Source organism: Camponotus floridanus, unplaced genomic scaffold, assembly GCF_003227725.1.
Source record: "Camponotus floridanus strain SB8 unplaced genomic scaffold, Cflo_v7.5 scaffold16, whole genome shotgun sequence".
Classification (NCBI taxonomy): Eukaryota; Metazoa; Arthropoda; class Insecta; order Hymenoptera; family Formicidae; genus Camponotus; species Camponotus floridanus.
In genome coordinates, this window is record NW_020229281.1 from 683,999 (window position 1) to 701,555 (window position 17,557).

A 17,557-nucleotide genomic window follows, 5' to 3' on the forward strand; every position below is an offset into this window, starting at 1 on the left:
ACGCGCGTTTAAATATCGCGTGTGACGTGCGAATCGATTAAAACAATTATGTCGCGCACTAAAATTAAATCGCACGTTTCGCGCGGTACTAAGTAATAGCCGCGCAAATATAACCCGCGATCGCGAATTAAAGGGGAGAGGGCTCGCGCGTTATATTTTTAGATTAGGAAATTGCCCCTTGTAATTGCGGAACGGAAAGAAAACCGCGGAAATATTTCCAAAGCTTCCGAGTATGTGCGTGCGACGGAGTTATAATTTGAACGATCGCTTCGACAAACGCGTATGCGCGCTTTCTTCTTTGTTGCTCGCGCGGCAACCTGACGCGTGAAGCGCGTCAAATTTTGTAGGAAGTGATTAGAATTTCAGCTGCGTAAAACCGCTAGCAGACTTCCTCGTAACGCGCGTTTTCTACGGGCGAACGAGGTCACGTTACGAGGGACACGCCATACGCCGAGCTCATAACGAATTATTTCCCCGAGACGTGTGGTGTGAAAGATGTTGAAATGTATTTCCGATAGCTATCGATGGATCGAGTTATGTATACGGATGTGATATGGGAAAGAATGTAGATAAAATGTAATTTAAACGGTAAATGTTTCAGAAACAACATGGCGGGATCTCGCGATGACAAAAATGTAAGATAATGTAGATTAATGGAAAAGAGAGAGGGAAGAGAGAGAGAGAACAATTATAATAAAAGATACTTCAAGTGCTGTGCTATTATAACAGTGTCGAGTATCGTTTCTTAATCAAAATATGTCATCTCTCCATCTCAAATTGCAATCCCTCAAATCTACCATAAATATATCTATCGCGTAAATCTGCAAACGTCACTTTCTTTCGATACAATTTGATTCGAATGTCTCACGCGTTACGAAACATGGTCAACGTATCGATTGAAAACACGCTGTCGAAAAGATTTGGAAATCGCTGGCGATCGGTAAAAACAAACAAAATGAGAGAAACCTTAGCGGAGAGATGGCCGTGAGCGAAAAGGAGCGCACGAAGGACAACGCGGAGTCACGTGTGTGAAAATTTATGGCGGGAGAGACGCGAAAATGAACCTTCTTCCCGATTTATCTACCTAATAGCGTACACAAGGCGCTCGAGAAGTTTTCATATTCCGTACAACAGACTGCGTAGACGTCCAGCATTGGAGGGAGATGTAGCGATAGAAGGACGGTGCGTACGTGCCAACCCACACGTTAATAACGCAGAAACGCACACCGACGCGTATCCGGATGTACGTGTACTCGAGTCGTGGTTCCTTTCATCTACATAAATTTGCAACCGCGTCGGCGACCAAACCAACCAGCAGGCTCCTTCTACGTTCTTTTCGTTGCGATACGATTGCGTGACGGTATTAAACGGTGCGTAAACACATGTTGCTTTCTTTCTCCCTCTTTCTCTTTCTCCCGCGCGGACAAGGTGGCAGGAAGTTTCACAAAAATTAAACGTCCCGGAGACAATGGAAACTCTTTTCGGCTCGACTTTTTCCGGCAGATGTGCCGTTATCGCGATGTGCGCGATCGATCGAATTAACACCGGCGTAATTCGATCGCGTCGTACCGTTTCGCAAATACGTTCATTTGCGTCGAAGCAGCCTCCTTCGATAATTTCCCGAATGACGAAACGATGTAAAGAATATTAATATTAATTGGACGACGTAAAAATTGAATTCCGAATTAAATGGCGTGTATCTTATTTGCAAAGTTGGGCACGCCGTTGATTATTTCGCGAAACAATGGCTTCGGCATATTTCTAATATCGTCCGGGGCGGACGGTAATCGAGTTTCTGACAGCTGGAAGAAGGAAGGACGCACGATCGAGACGGACCTTGCGTCGTCTCTATCTCACGCGCGGTGGTCTGGAATTTCCTCCGATGATTAGATCACCTACGAAATAGCACGAATAGCCGAAAACCCGACCTGACGAAAACGTTTAAACAAACTGAAACAGAAGCGCTATAATATAACGTCGCGATTGTAGCACAATTCGAGCATAGATTGCAAAATCGCATATGCTTACGGTCACACGAGCCGGATTTACGTTTCGGCTTAAATTTTCGCCAAGGATGGCTCGATAGATCTGTTTGCACGCTCCTTTGAAACGCGCAAATTTCAACGTTCAAGGCGAAATCGCGTCGAGGCGTGATTTTTTCGACAATGATTAAATTGAAAGAAAAGATACAATTTTTTGTCGAACGAGGAAAAGTGCACGATATCAGGGTGACGAGTGAACGATTCCGGCGGAGCCTGATGATTTTTGTACGCGAACGTACCCCCTCTTGACGTTAAGGGGGATGCGAAAGAATCTCTCGACGACGCTTCGACAAATAATTTCAACAAATCCGTGACGAGAAAAGAGTCTCGCGATAGAGACCGATTCCTCCCGCCGATGACCTCGAAGCCAATCAGCAATTTTACAATACCTTGATCTCTCGTGTTTGCGTTCGTGAGAGCGAATGAGAGAGGGAGAGAGAAAGAAGGGGAGAGAGAGGCAAACGCGCGCGTTGTTGCCACGTCTCTCATCGAGAGCCATGGACCGTCCAAATACGCTTCTTCCAGAACCCTCCGCATCCTCCAGTCCCCTCTTTTCTGGCTCGAGCCTTAAAGGTGATACGGGTATATCTCTTTAAAGCGCCAGCCAGCGACGCGGCAGTGGTGCTCACGATCGATAGTTTGCGAGCCATGTCGCGAATGTCTGTACGTAAATAACAACAATTTATCGACGGCGTTTAAACTATGCGATTGCTACTCGATGCGTAATCTACGTAGACGATGCACAATCGCGTGCACAGACGTCGCACGTAACAATGAGGCTAGATTGTACCTTCTCTCTTTCTTCTCTTATTTCTAAGAAGACTTTGATTAGAAAACTGTGCTTGCGTTTTGCAACATAATGGAAAGAATTAGTTTTAAAAAAAAACACTAAATTATCAATTTAATAATATTTAATAACATTAAATATTTAATTAAATATTTAATTAAATATTCTTTCATACCTCATATAATACCTATATTATTAATATTAATTTTTATTTCATCTTTTCTATTTTTATTTACTTTAATTTATTCTTTTTATATCTCTAATCTAACCTTAAAAAAATCTAATATAAAATTTTATAAATGAAACTGAGTAGGATAGTAAATTTATTCTCGATTTTTGAGTCCTCTACTAGAATAAAATTCTCCCTAAATTGATTAAGAATAAGTTTAATTATTTGTATTTTTCCATTTCAATATTGACTAATTCCTTTACGATTTATTATAAATATTATGAAATATTATTTTTAAATTTTTAGTTAAAGAATTTAGGATTATTATTAAATATTCTATATTAAATTTAATTATTTTTAGACTTCTTTTTCTTATTCTTATCAATAATATTTTAGGCTTATTTCCTTATATCTTTACTGCCTCTAGGCATCTAATTGTAAGATTTTGTTTATCTTTTTCGTTATCTATGTGAAATTTTCGAGAAAATCCAAAAGACAGTCGTGCATTTCAATGATCAAATTCGAGTATCCACCGACTATAAACCGAAGCGTTTCGATAAATTCGAAGCGATATTACGTGGAGGAGAGGAAGCGTAAAAAGAAGCTCCGTCCAACGAGAAAGAGAGGGCCAGACATACTCTTCGACTTCGATCAGGTGTGTCGGAGCTAAAACCTGTTGGCTCGCCTTCTTCCTTCCCTTTATGAGCGAGACAGGTGGTTACAGGGCTCGGCAGCTTTCGACTCTTCGAATGACGAGGAGGAAGAAAGAAGACGCGTAGCGCGGGGGAGGAGAACGCAGGGAAAACGGTCGAATCTCATTCGGGGGATCAAATTTTTCCGCTCCGAATGCCCCGCCGCTCCTCGTAAATCCCCCTCCGACGAGGGGACAGGCGGACGCGCGCGAGGCGAACAAAGGATTCGCGTAACGGAGCGCATTCGAGAGATGCGCGGATTTGCGAAATAAGCGGCCTCGTTATTGCCAGCGGGCCATGAATCGCGGCTTCGTAACCGAGTCATAAGGCTCCATTTTAGCGACTAGAAGTCTACTTTCCATCGCCTGGACTGTTGCAAGGGCGAGGAATCCGCGACCCGAAACGACGAAAATTTCGTCGTATTTCGTTGTCTTTTCGAGAAGAGAGAAAATCCAATGAGATACAAGTCTCCTATTCTTTTGCGCTTATCATCGTATCATGGATATCAGTAAAATTAATAAAAGTATACGAAAATATAGCGAGTTCATAAATCGTTTGAACGGAATATCAACAAAGAGACGCGTTGGATGCAAATGATTTCCAAAGATCGATACGTTTATCAAGCGGTCACGAAAGTCTCGACTGCGATTCGATGCGATCGGTGATGAGATCGGAACAGGGGAGAACGATTACGTCTATTTTCGCGTAACACGCGCGCAAAGTTTCCTATCGAGTCGCAAAAATATTGCGCCAGATGCACGCATGCGCCGACGAGCTTCGCGCGGCGTAAGATCCCAAGTGCACTGACCCCTTGGCCGCCATGCGAAAGGCGACTGTGTAGGAAAGTGATAGTTATGAATATGTACGTTCGATCGTAATACACACGTTGCTTTATTACTTCCTTTTAAAGCCGCGATATCGACTTCCGCCTGTTCGATATTGGCCTATTCAATCGACAGCTATCTTTTACGCGATGCTTCCAACGAGTCATCGAACGATACGTCGTTTGCCATTCTCTTTTTATTTTTATAAATAATCGATATATGTATGTACAAGGGTGTGCAAAGATATATACACACGAATATCTTTCTCTCTTTCTTTTTATCGGTTTAATTTCGTCCGAATTTAATTTTGACGCATGTATGTAATTTTACTTATTCCCAAAAAAGTGGTATAAAAATCGCATTATAATGAACATAATTTGTACAATTCAATGTGTATATATACATAAGCGTAATCGAGATTGCGATATTTAAATCTTGGCCGTAATTTGTGTCGCTCTAAGAAAAGCAAAAAAATATCTCTTTAGTATTTTTCAATTAATACACAACGATTAAAAAAGTACTTCCATCATTTAATAACCGCGTTCGCGAGTTTATTGAAAAAGAAAATAAAATCAGCCGACAGCTTTCGGAGTACGCCTCAAAGAGCAGCACGTTCCACGCGCCCGGCTCCAAAGTATGGAATGCAGAAACGCCGCGAGCGCCACCGGTCGACGTGTTGGAGAACACGCGGCTGAATTCGGGAACGAGAAATTTCTGCTTTTCCAGCAACAACCGGCCGAGAGGTTAATTGGTTACGAATTTAAAGAAAAACTACTCACGTCCTCTCATCCGTCTTGCTCCAAAAACGTCATTGTTGGAGCTGCAATCGCCGTATCCAACCGCTAACCGTCGTCCTCGTCGTCGTCGTGGCGCGGGAGCCAGCGGATCCCATCGCCAGGAACACGGTTACTCGTTGCGTCACTCGCGGCACAAGCACTCGCGCACTTTGGCGACACTGTGGCGTCGCGACGCGTCCGTCGACGCGCGTTAACGACGCGCGCGATCGTACTTTACCTCGTCGCGGAAGGCGCGAACCGCCCGAAACGGGGCCTGTCAAACGCGGGACGGTCGCATGGCATGGCGACCGCGGGCGCAACTCGGCACGTACGGCGCTTTAAACGCTACGTCACCATCTCCAAGCCGCGCCGTCATTGGCCGCCGCGGCGGCTGTCGGCCAATCGGAAGCGGCCTCGCAGAATCGCGCGGGAAGCAAAAGACGCTCGACTTGTTCGCGCGCACGAACTAAGTTATTCTCACACCGGTCGATTCGTCGATTCGTTGAGTCCGCGTAGCGTTGATACTCGAATAAAAACAATTATCGTGACGCTAATTATCTTGATTTTACGATATCTCGCGTATGTAAATTCTAATCTATCGATATTTTCACATTTTATACTATATATATATATATATATACTCATGTATAAATTTGTGCAAATTTACTCGAAATAAAAGTAAATTTTTCAAATTTATTTTCGTTATCCAGTCGTTACGAGATAGGCGATTTTCATGAATTAGGCGAAAGAACAAAATTAAATTATTACGCGTGTTGAAAAGTGAAGCGCAATATTTTTAAGCCGATTATTCATCTACACATACGACACTAATGATAGTTGTTGCTCGAATAAAAGTGCAACGCGGTTAATATCACATATATAATTACGTCAACAGTATTTAATTTATATGGACGCGTGATATATCTTTTCAACATAATATGTCGCATAAAAATAACATTTTACGTAACAGCGGTTACAATATTTAGATGTAAATTTAAGAAAAAAGGAGATAAATTGTAATTGATACCTTTGAAAAGCCTTCCGTTTTCCACTTACACATTTTTAATCGTTTGGTTCGTAATTTTGAAAAAGAAAAGTTCGTTTACGAAAAACTAAAGGAAAAATCCTGATTCCGACGCGATTCTCACTAGACTAATTTAGAGTGCAGTTTGTTGCAACGCGTATGCAAGTGGCGGTGCAAACGTATACGTATAAGAATAACTAACAACGTGAGCCAATCAGGGCGCAGCGATTCAACCATCGGTTCGCGATGCCGTCAGCCAATCGGAAAGCAGCAAAATCCGCTTCTAGTTACAAAAGTATTGCTGCGCTTGCGCTGTGATTAATTGACGCCGTTATCTTTTTATCACAGCGTATGATAACGTTTTCAACTTTTATACATGTTAGAAAAAATATAAAGCGCACTTTTCGACTCATTTTATTATTATTAACATGCGACAATCGCCAACGGTTGTTACCATTTTAATTACCTCTATCTCAAGTTATCAAATTAAAAGTTTTAGCGTTCGGAAAGCGATGCAACAGATTTTACGGCGTTTAGAGAGGAATTTTAAAAAAATGAGAGATAAATCGTGATCGATACCTTCAAAGAATCCTTTAATCGTTGAATTTGCAATCTTCTAAAAAGAAAAACTCGCTTGCGAAAGAAAAAAAGAAGAGTCCCGACTCCGACGCGATTCTCACTAATGAGGAGAGGGGAGTGAAGTTAGTTGTAACGCGTGCCGTCAAGATGGCGGCACAAACGTATATGTACGCGTCTGATACGCGTGCGTCAATTTGCGTGCTTGTGCGATGTAAGCAAAGGAGCCCGTGTCGTATGTTCGGGAGCGTTTCGTCCGGATTTTCCGCAACATCGACAAATGAGACGCGGTGAGCGACGCGAGATCGACAAGTGCTTTCCGAGAGCGCGATCGAACGATGAATTACCTAAACAGTATAGCAGGCGGCACGACGACCATCGACTCGGGTCTGCAGCTGAACAATGTCGAGATTCTCTACACGAAGGTGCAAAGAGTTTATATCAAACCGCAGCATAAGGAAGAGCGCCAGCGAGATCTCAGAGTCAACGTTGAGATTCACGCTGGCATCAGTCCGGTTTGTCGTAAGGTAATTTAAGAAAATACTATGACTTTTATTCCTAGCTTTGAAAATGTGTAAATGTTTATTGCTTCCTCTTTTAACTTTCTGTTTGATTGAACATAGAAAGATGATAAGCTTCATTTTCAACAGCTTGCATACTGGATTTTCATTTGTTAATTCGAGTTTTGGTTTCTTCTTGTTTCAGAGTTTGTGCGTTTTGTTGTCCGATGATGATGATCCTTGTTTTCTTTATTCCTTATTCATTGCCGAAGATGACTTCAAAGTGCTGAAAGCACAGCAGGGTCTCCTGGTTGATTTTGACAACTTTGCTACTCAGTTGATATGCTTGCTGGAACAATGTTACATTCCAGGTACAAGCCTATCAAAGACCCCACCAAAGTTTCTTTTGTTATTGGCGGAAGAAACCGGGGATTGGAACTTTAAGCTCGTGGAGACAAATAACTTTAAACATCTTTGTCACTTGAGCCTGAACATATCACCCGCTAGTGATTCTGATTTGAAGATACATATGGCAATGAAGATTAAACAATTGAAGGAAAATATTTTACAACAGAGTAGAGATATGGTTGGTTTAGAAACTAGATTAAACGATCTAACAAATAAACTAGAAACTAAAGCAAAAGAATTAGAACATTTGGAGCAAAAATACCTGACTGAAAAAAGCCAAATACAAATTAATTCCTCACAGCAAATAAGTATAGAAAAGGACAGGTATATATTTTAGTATAAATTATTATATTTAAACATTTTTGTATCCTCTATACATTCCTATTTTATACATTCATGCATTGTTTAAATATTTTTTAGATTGGCTCAAGCACGTTTAGAATGGCAACGACAAAATGAGAAAGAGAAAATGGAAGTTGAGCAGAGACATGCTGAAACTGTGAAACAATTACACACAGAACTTGCTGAATTACGGACACAAAATATAACATTTAAGGATAAACAATCCTTTTTAGAAGCTACAAATGCAGAGCAAATAAAACAATTACAGAATCTCGAGAAGGAACTTAATATCGCCCAACGAGATTTGTCGCTACTCAAGAAGCAAAACTCGAAATTAGATGTAGATTATCATGACAAGGATAAAGCTGTTAATAATTTGCGTACAAAAGTAGCTGTGCTCGAACAGGAACTTAAAGACAAAACAGTGATCATTAACAAACATATGGAAATGCTAAAGTCGGGTAAAGAACAAAAACAGCATTTGGAGGATCTTTTAACCGAGAAAGATAGTCAGTTGCAACGTAAACAAAATTCTTTGAGAGGCTTAAGTGACGAATTAGTGAAAGCCAATGAAATTTTAACTAAATTACAAAATGAACTTGCATCAACCAAATCCAAATTGAAATTAAGAACGAGCATAGCGCTCGAGCAGGAAAGATTATTAGACAGCAAGCAAAAAGAGGTTGGCCAATTGGAAACTAAAATGGAGGTTCTTATTAGGGATATCAAAGATGCAAAGAATGAAGTAGGCAATCTAAAAGAGCAAATTAAAACATTGCAACATCAATTGGAGGAAAAAGAAAAGACGATAAAAAACAATGATAATGGTAAGTTGACTATTTTTTGTTTTTACCAAAAAAATTTTTACCAATAAAAATTCTTACATGAAAAAAATTAATATATCTTCCATCTTTTACAGTAATTAGTTGGTTGAATCGGAGATTAGCTGATAATCAGTCACCTTTACAAAGCGCTGCTACACCAGCTCCAGTTATGATTCCATCTACCGTTCCACTAACATTACCTAGGACAAATAAATTATTTCCTAATCGATATGAAACGCGTACACCTGCACCTAGTACGACACAGCCTAATACGATATCGGGATTGATGAAAAATCCGATCGTGCAAAATCCGAATATTCATCAGACTACTCGTACGACAGCTCGGTCGATGGGTGTCGGTGTAACGGAAAATTCTGTGGGCTTAACAACCTTCAATAAAAGCCCTTTGATCTCGAGCACCAGCACACCTATGGAGCGCTTCAACGCGGTGAATAAAGCATCCGGGAATCCGCCAGCCTCGACTTCAGCACCGGCTATAATCGAGAATAACAATGGTCCGACAGTGATCTCGAATGGTACAAAAACGAAAACCGCGAGCATCGGTTTGCAGGGCGGATTAAGGCGAGCAGGTTTGTCCGATAAACCCATTTTACCTTCGGCATATTTTCCTAAGACGTTGCATTAAATGCTTGAAAAAACTGAGGAGTTGAACTCATATTTCAGAATATTTTAATCAAAATGCAGGAATGACAAAGCTGCAATATTGCCATTGACAATATTTCAAGTTTGTCATCTTGGTGATAGTACAAATAATTGTAAGCATAAGTATTATTTACATGATATTTTTCACGAGAATTGTAAAAAATTTTTAATCCTACATTGGCATCTTGTTATACATAAAAATAATATATTTGGCTAGCATCATTCTAACTTTTTTGTGTCAATGTAGGATTAATAGCAATATATAATGTTGTATGTATATATATTTTGATACACATAACAATGACATATGCATACATTCCGATCTCGCTTACTACAACATAAAATGTGTAAAATGCCAGGTGAATTCTTTATTTCTCATTACAATTTTTGATCAATTCTATTTACACTTTTTGATCAATTCTACTTGGCTTTAAGATTATTATTATTATTATTATGAAAAATATTATCTTTAATTTATAAATATTAATTAATAATTATAATTAATTTATAAATATTATTCAAAACAAAATTCGTATCTATATATTCGTCGAAATTTATCATCAAAATATAATAATATACAATAATATATGTTTATATAAATCAAGAGAGTTGCAATTTATAACATTAAAATAATTTTTCCTCTTGATAATTCTAATATCTAAATCTAAGTGTGTTTTTATACTTAACATACTTGTAAAAATTGTAAAGACTTATATCAAATTATCGCATCACAAGTACGCAAAGTAATTTTTATGATAAATTTGAAACTGTTATTTTAACAGGACGATTCCTTTATTTATCACACTCACAGTCTAATGACCACACAACTGATTTCTAATAATTAATTTTTACATTATTAAATTTCTAATTATTTTTTTATTTGAAGTATCCTACTTTCATTCTGATAGGTACCTGGAAAATAATTTTAACTTTGTAGATTTTATATGATAGTTGTATAAATATTTTTATATATACATATATATATGAAAAAATTAAACAAATAGAATATATAATGTAGAGCTCTCTAATTTTACAATTTGTGACTGTAAAAGGTCAAACAAGGCCATTTAATGTAAATTCAAGAATGTGCCTTTTATATCGCAAAATAGATTAGAAAATTTTATTATAGTTATATATGCATATAATTTATTGTACATTTTTATTAGAAATTATTCGAGAGAAATTATTTCTTAATTATAATTTTGCATAAAGGCAAAATTGTTAGAGAAAACAGTTTTCAAATATATGCCGTATGCTATGAGGTACAAATGTATCAACTAAATTCAATTTTATCAAGCATGTGTTTATTAAATTACATAAATAGAGCAACAGTATTAAATATAATAAATAACAATAAGATGACAAGTAAATGATATATTTTACTATTTTTGTACATAGAATTATAATAAACATTTGTGTGTGTGTGTATATATATATGTATATATGTACATAGACATATATATATACACACATATATGTATTTATATATATAAAATATAAGTATAAGGATATAATATTTTTTGTTTACATGTAGAAAGCTGCCAGTCTCGTAAGATAGTAAGGTACAAATATCTTTTTTCAGATAGTATAAATTTGTAACAAAATATTTGGAGAACTGACGAAAAATATACAAAGATATTATATTTCTATACATTTTTATGCACAATATATAATATAGACATAATTATTTACACGAAAAAGTCGAGATTCGAGATTAAAATTATGATTGCGACTAGTGAAATTAATCTTTTGGAATGCAAGTTATACAAACAATACTGCTTAAAGCGATAAAAGGATGATAAAACAATGTTAGTATAAACATATCAAATAATGTACATTAATTCATATTAATCGGAGACGAGGATACACTGTTATGCGATAGGTCTGTACATCCCATATCTAAAAGAGGCATGTCCATCCGTTTACGTCTGCGTTCGCATTTTGGACAAGGTTTACTTGCGTTTAAGCAGTCCGTATGAAATACGGCATTGCACGCCCCGCACTGCAAATAAATTGATTACTGTAAGATTATTATATTAAACAGAGAAGAAAAAATATGTGAATAACGAAATGAAGACGCATTACTTACTCGAAACGTGGATTCCATATCAAAAGGATAAATGACTTTTGTGTTATTACAGACTTCGCATATAAAACCCTTCTGACTGCAGAGCCAACAATTGATTACATGATTTCTCGCAAATTCGACAACTTTTTGAAGTTGTTGCGCAAGAATTCCATTGGGTATGTCATGAAGGTCTAAAACGGAATATTGATGAACGTGTTCGTATAAATAGTCTCTAGGGGCAACCTTCTTTTGCAAAGATTCGATAATAGGTTCGCGACACGTGAATAAATACGCTCTCAGCAGGTTCAACTGTATTCGCAAAGATTGCAATTGAGCCATAGTGTCTACCGCCATGTAAATTTTTGGATTCAGAATCTTTAGATCCAAAAGAGCTGGATTTTCCGTTAAATATGCAGCGGCTTTTCGGCTAATGGGATATTGTTTCAAATCCCAATTGTGAATCATACGCGATGGTATGAGATATTGCCCTTCCGCCATACACTTTGAACAGTAGTAATTACCCGAAAACGAGCACACGTGCGCTTTGGAAAAAGTCATGCCGACTGCATCACCACAATCGAAACAATTGTAATTTTGAACATCTAAACCTTTTTCCCTTGAAATATTACCTAGTTGTTCTTCAAAATTTATCGCAACCTGAAAAACAATGTGTAAACAAAAATTTAACAATTTTAATGAAAATTATATTTTAAAATTATCACAAATATCTTATATCAGATATATACCTTTGGTTCGGGTTGATCTTTAGATTCTTCCTCGGCAGTTTCCTCTTTTTTTGAATATTTTTTAAAGAATTCTTGTAGATCTGATACTGTACTACTTCCAGCAGTTTGATAACTTTGGATAAGCGCATCGTATGTAGGACCATCGGCAGGTGTACGAGGTGCATCCTTTGTAGATCCGTGAGATATCACGGAAGAAGTTAAAGAAGATTGACAATCTTCAAATGAGGTCGACCATCCCAATTTTCCTATTAATGAATTTCCTACGGTAGCCGCAGTTGTGTCATTAATGATATCGTTACCTCTCAAAATATTTTGTAACGCTGGATCTTCCATATCAGCAACAATATTATCTACATCTTCTGTTTCCACATTACCATTTGATATCTGTCGTACTTCCTTGACCTCTTGTTTATCTACCATTTGACTTTTTATCACAGTATCCTCAGAATTACTGTGCAACTGTTGAGTCATGTCTTCCTGCGTTTTATCCATTCTAGTATCCGCGGGATTGTTGTGCTCGTGTCGGGCAATATTATCAGATTTTTTGTTAGCTAAAATAATTTTAAGCGCTTCGTCTTCACTGATAGATGCTACATTATTAAACATCGACTGCGAGGAAGTAAATGATCCTATTCCAATTGAACTACCGATAGAACTTGCAGTTTCTATTTCGTCAAAGTTGTCGGTCGATTCGGTGGTTATAGTTTTCGCTATATCTACCGCACTAAACACGGGACAAGATTTCATCGGCGGCGACCAAATGCCGGCTATCAGCAAAGGAGTAGTAGACCAAAAGTTTAAAAGGCTACTATTGCAAGCCAACTCGAATCGCATGTAATCCAAGCTTTCTATTAATTTTTGCGCAACCTCGACAAGATCTACATCCCTGATGTAAGCGGAACGATTGTAATACGGCTTTAAAGCGGAATTGTCCCTCCTTATGGAGCAAAAGTAGCTAGCTAATAGACCCTCGTTTAGCGCCAATCGTATCCAAGCTCGACAATAACCAACCTCTGTGGTTACTTGGCTCAACGCTTGTATCTGGTCTATGATTTGACGATGAGAGAACACGAGCAGCGGACCCCAGAAACTCGGCTGTGGCATAGCGTCGAAGTCGGGACCGCTGAGAGCTTCCGTTACTCGATTCAGCAGGCTGTCTTTCAAGCCGTGAAGGAAGATAGCCTCGAGCACAGAGCATAGGGTCATGCTCTCGTCGCAGTTGCTGACGACGCCATCGTCGGCAACCCTTGGCGCGCTCTGCATCTCCATGACACTCGTATTGAGCTGTTTTTGCAGAGAATCCCTGACTAGCAAGTTCCTCTTGTTGCCCGCTATAGAGTGGACCGTCTTCAGCAGCGAATTCATCTTGCACGCTATCGATACGGTATGTCACAGCGAAAATACGTCTTTTACGACGATGTCGTCGCTGGAGCATCTTCGCGTCGTGAGAGAGGCGGAGGATCACCCGGAGTCGAACTAAGCCTCCGGAGATGTCCTCGTGGTGTCACGACTACGCGTCGTCGTCCTCGGATATATCGCTCCAATTACGCTCGAGGCTTGCGGTCGTCGCGATTATACTGACCAAGAAACAGGGAAGTGCTGTCGCGAAGCGATGAGATCATCTTATGCGTCAATGATAACGCCGGACGAGAGTCCACACACGTCAGCGTTATCGCTCCAACTGCGTGCGTGAAGTAGGTTAGATCCTGGAAAAACAAAACATTTATAATCATAGCCTATAGTCTATCCGTCTCTCTCTCTCTCTCTCTCTCTCTCTCTCTCTCTGTTAATCACACCATATCCGGATTTAAAAAAACGCTGATTAATTTTGATATTTTTTACGTCTCGATGCGTAATAATAGATTTTTGCAACGTCATCGAGAGAGATCGGCAACTCGGTACTACCTTGAAAGACAATTCATCGCACTATCGGCCAGCTGTTCCCTACTGTCCAAACTACGCGTCAGGTGGTCACCTCCGTCACCTCATATAACATTTCTAGGACACCGTCTATTCCTCGAGAACTTTGAGAATAGTACGTGACCCGACGACAGGTCGCGCTATCACCCATCACCTCGCCTTCGCTATCGTCGTTACACTTGTGATGCTTGCGATGGCGCGAATGCAGGTGCGCCATCGCGCCTGCGCGCGGCGCACTTGCTATTTCCGGCGCGAAATGCCGTCTCCCTTTCTCACTTCAACACGGACGGACTATTCGCTTTTTCAATTTTCGGAAATAATGGAGCTTTATCGACGACGGCGACGACGACGACGATATCATCTAGCTAGGTATCTAATTATAAATCTGATAAGATCATGCTTGAGTTCTTTCGACGCACATTTCTTATATCTTTTGTTTGCTCTCGCGGATAGAGAATTTCGAAAAATGGCGTGGATAAAAGAGGTACCCATAGACGAATTTATCTCATCAAGTAGAATTTCAATTAACTTTCTTCGAGCCTATTTATTATTCTGTTGTATTTGTAAGGTTCCAAAAGCCGCCAGAGAACGAGTAGAAAGGTATCGTAAATGGATTGTTCTCGCCGACATAACCATAAAAGAAGAGAATTTTTATATAGCTTTAGAAATTTTATAGAATACGCTTTCTCCTCGCGCTTTCATGTCATAAAAATCGACGGCTACGCGACGTTAACGTTATCGAAAACGACAGTAATTGCCGGCTTTTTCCAATTGAACGAACTTAATCGTTAAAATGCTGAAATGGAGGACGCAAGTAATGCGATCCAACATGCTACGGCAGCAATATATATATCACGCAGTTTCTTTAACATTTTTTCAACTTGAACATTATTTATGCGGAGTGCCCTATATAAGATACGGACCGATTCCTATTCATGATAAAGAAATGAGCGTTTTTTAATCACTTTTGGCAAAACTTTCAAAAATGCATTGTTTTCGCGGTCTCATTTTTTTTAATATGTCTTTCTAGTGTAAAATTTCTGGTCACACATTCCGTTATAATTCTAATGTTTATATTTTTATAATAAAGCGCATACAATTTTATTTCAATTAACGTAAAGCAAAGTGTGTTTTCGGGTGTCGATGTAAAAAAAAGTGAACATTAATATCTACATGGATCTGTATTCTATTAGTATAAAGTACCCTGTACACAAATGATTTATTTCTGAAACAATATTTCAAATTATATCGACTCCGCAAATCGGCTTCAAAAAATATATGTCTCTAAAAGTAAACCGATTGCAACGCGTAGCGCTTGTATCTCGTCTTCTTCTATTTTTGCTCCTATATTTAGATACGCATTTAATGCATTTGAAATGTTGGAACAGGTATACCTTGTGTGTGAATGACCGAATACGCATGACGGAACGATGCGTGCTATCCCGGGTTTGACGGCGGTGGAGCGCCGGGAAGAGAAGAAAGAAGGAGAAAGTGCAACCGGGAGCGAACGAGCGTGAAGGAGACGGCAGGTTGGAAGGCACGAGGACAAGGAATACAGTGGAAACAGGCGCGTACGAACATATCCGAGTTCATCGTGTTTTAATTAATCAGTCCCCTCCTCTCGTGCCGAATATAATAAGAGAACTCTAACATTTTGCATAAATAATAATTAAAAAAGAAACACGCGTACCGAGAGATAAAAATCTACATTTCCCGATTCACGCGTATACAGCACGTTTATCATCTCAGCTTGTTTACAATCAAGACGCAACACGTGTTCGAGTCACACCGGCGTGCTTCTTACATAAGATTTATAAGGGGAAATATTCCTAATGTATCCCCTTCTCGTCGGAATTTATTATTATGCATAATCTATTCCGTGATTTTTCTAAAATATTATAAATACTTGTGGATTTTCAATTTCAAGTTTCTTTATTGAGTTATGACAATCTGTCGATATAGGAACTTATCAATTAATATTAAGTGTATTCTTTTTCGAAAAAAGATAAGATAGAGAGCTGAAAGATAAGATTTCGAAAAAAAATAGATAGCTAATGATATCTATAAAGATACCTCAAACTTTTCTTTAATAAATGACAAAAATGTGTTACCTCATTTAACCATTGTACGTTAATGTCATTCGACAAAGAGCTCTTTAACTCTCCGACAGGTAGATAGTTTATTTTATGTTTAGGCGAGCGATTTTTATTCTCAAAGAAGGTGAAGTGAATGCGTGTTTTCTTTGTGTATAGAAACAATGCGTTTTCTCACGGTGCACTGCGGTGCAGAAATCTCTTGGCCGCGTTTATTTAGCGTTTATTACAACTTTAGGGGAGCACAAATGGCATAAGTACACATCTAATGTATTCCATTCTCTTTCATACAGTCATATGCGATACTTGCATAAGCTAGACACTCGTTCTTTTTACTGTCCTTGAGACGCGAATATCATGGATATTTTACGGATATCGTAACGAAAAGGACAATCTCACTGCCATTTTTCCAATTGCTTATATTCTTAATAATTGGTACGTCTTCATCTCTTTGTATCTTGCGTTTAATAATGTATTATTATTCGATTTATTTCATCATTTATTTACAGAATCTATAGAAAAAAAATATCGGCGAAGAAATTGCCTTAATTACGAGCTACGATATTTGGAAATTATGGGAGCATAAATATCTATAGACTTATTGTGTGTGTGTTTGGAGAAAGCAATCGATGATATCTTAAATTCCACGAGCTTCTTCTAAATACAATCGTACGTCCCTGGCATCGCGCACGGTGGGGGCAAAAGAAGCGGAGACAGAGTGTGTCGGTTGTTGGGTCGGCGCGGCGGCGAACAGTGGCGAGCGGACTCGTACACCAGCCACGGGTCGAGCTCTCGCAAGCGTCGTGAAGAAGCTCGTGTCGTCGAGGAGCTCACACATCAAATCAGAGAAACTTGCATCCCGAAAAAGTTATCCGCATCTACGCAAAAGGGTTCATCGTCACGTTGCTGAACAGCTCCCGGAAGAACAGAAAAACTCACAAAGGATCTCTCGTAATCATACAAGATCATCTCGACTTGTGAACCAGTTAGCTTCGCGAAAAAACACGTTTCCTAGTGCAACATCGGCTCGATAGCACACGATTAGCGTAGCATCCGAAAGGGTGGATGCGAGTTATCGAGCGGTATATTCCCAGTGAGATACA

The 17,557-nt window shown here is 39.0% G+C and overlaps 3 protein-coding genes across 4 annotated transcripts in view; 1 reads left to right on the forward strand and 2 right to left on the reverse strand.

The window, feature by feature from the left end:
- LOC105251231 (inositol-pentakisphosphate 2-kinase) overlaps positions 1 to 5,860 on the reverse strand; it is a 73,400-nt gene extending 67,540 nt beyond the window's left edge. Inside the window, exon 1 of the mRNA XM_011257857.3 lies at positions 5,294 to 5,860. The gene's annotated coding sequence lies outside the window, so the exon portion shown is untranslated. The remainder of the gene's footprint in view (positions 1 to 5,293) is intronic.
- Positions 5,861 to 7,041: 1,181 nt separating this feature from the next.
- On the forward strand, positions 7,042 to 16,180 carry LOC105251233 (spindle assembly abnormal protein 6 homolog). 2 transcript variants are annotated; one of them, XM_011257862.3, is made up of 5 exons: positions 7,042 to 7,417; positions 7,596 to 8,122; positions 8,219 to 8,967; positions 9,060 to 9,554; positions 15,750 to 16,180. In XM_011257862.3, exons 1-5 carry the CDS (start codon positions 7,229 to 7,231, stop codon positions 15,764 to 15,766), a joined length of 1,977 nt encoding a protein of 658 aa, XP_011256164.1. In that variant the 5' UTR covers positions 7,042 to 7,228; the 3' UTR covers positions 15,767 to 16,180. The 2 variants fall into 2 exon arrangements, with proteins under 2 accessions (XP_011256164.1, XP_011256163.1); XM_011257861.3 differs by lacking the exon at positions 15,750 to 16,180 and having other exon boundaries at positions 9,060 to 10,050.
- On the reverse strand, positions 11,344 to 14,555 carry LOC105251232 (pleckstrin homology domain-containing family M member 1). Its single transcript, XM_011257860.3, has 4 exons — positions 14,347 to 14,555; positions 12,442 to 14,147; positions 11,717 to 12,352; positions 11,344 to 11,629 (listed from the first exon to the last, which is right to left on the reverse strand). Exons 2-4 carry the CDS (start codon positions 13,804 to 13,806, stop codon positions 11,465 to 11,467), a joined length of 2,166 nt encoding a protein of 721 aa, XP_011256162.1. The 5' UTR covers positions 13,807 to 14,147; positions 14,347 to 14,555; the 3' UTR covers positions 11,344 to 11,464.
- Positions 16,181 to 17,557: the final 1,377 nt, after the last annotated feature.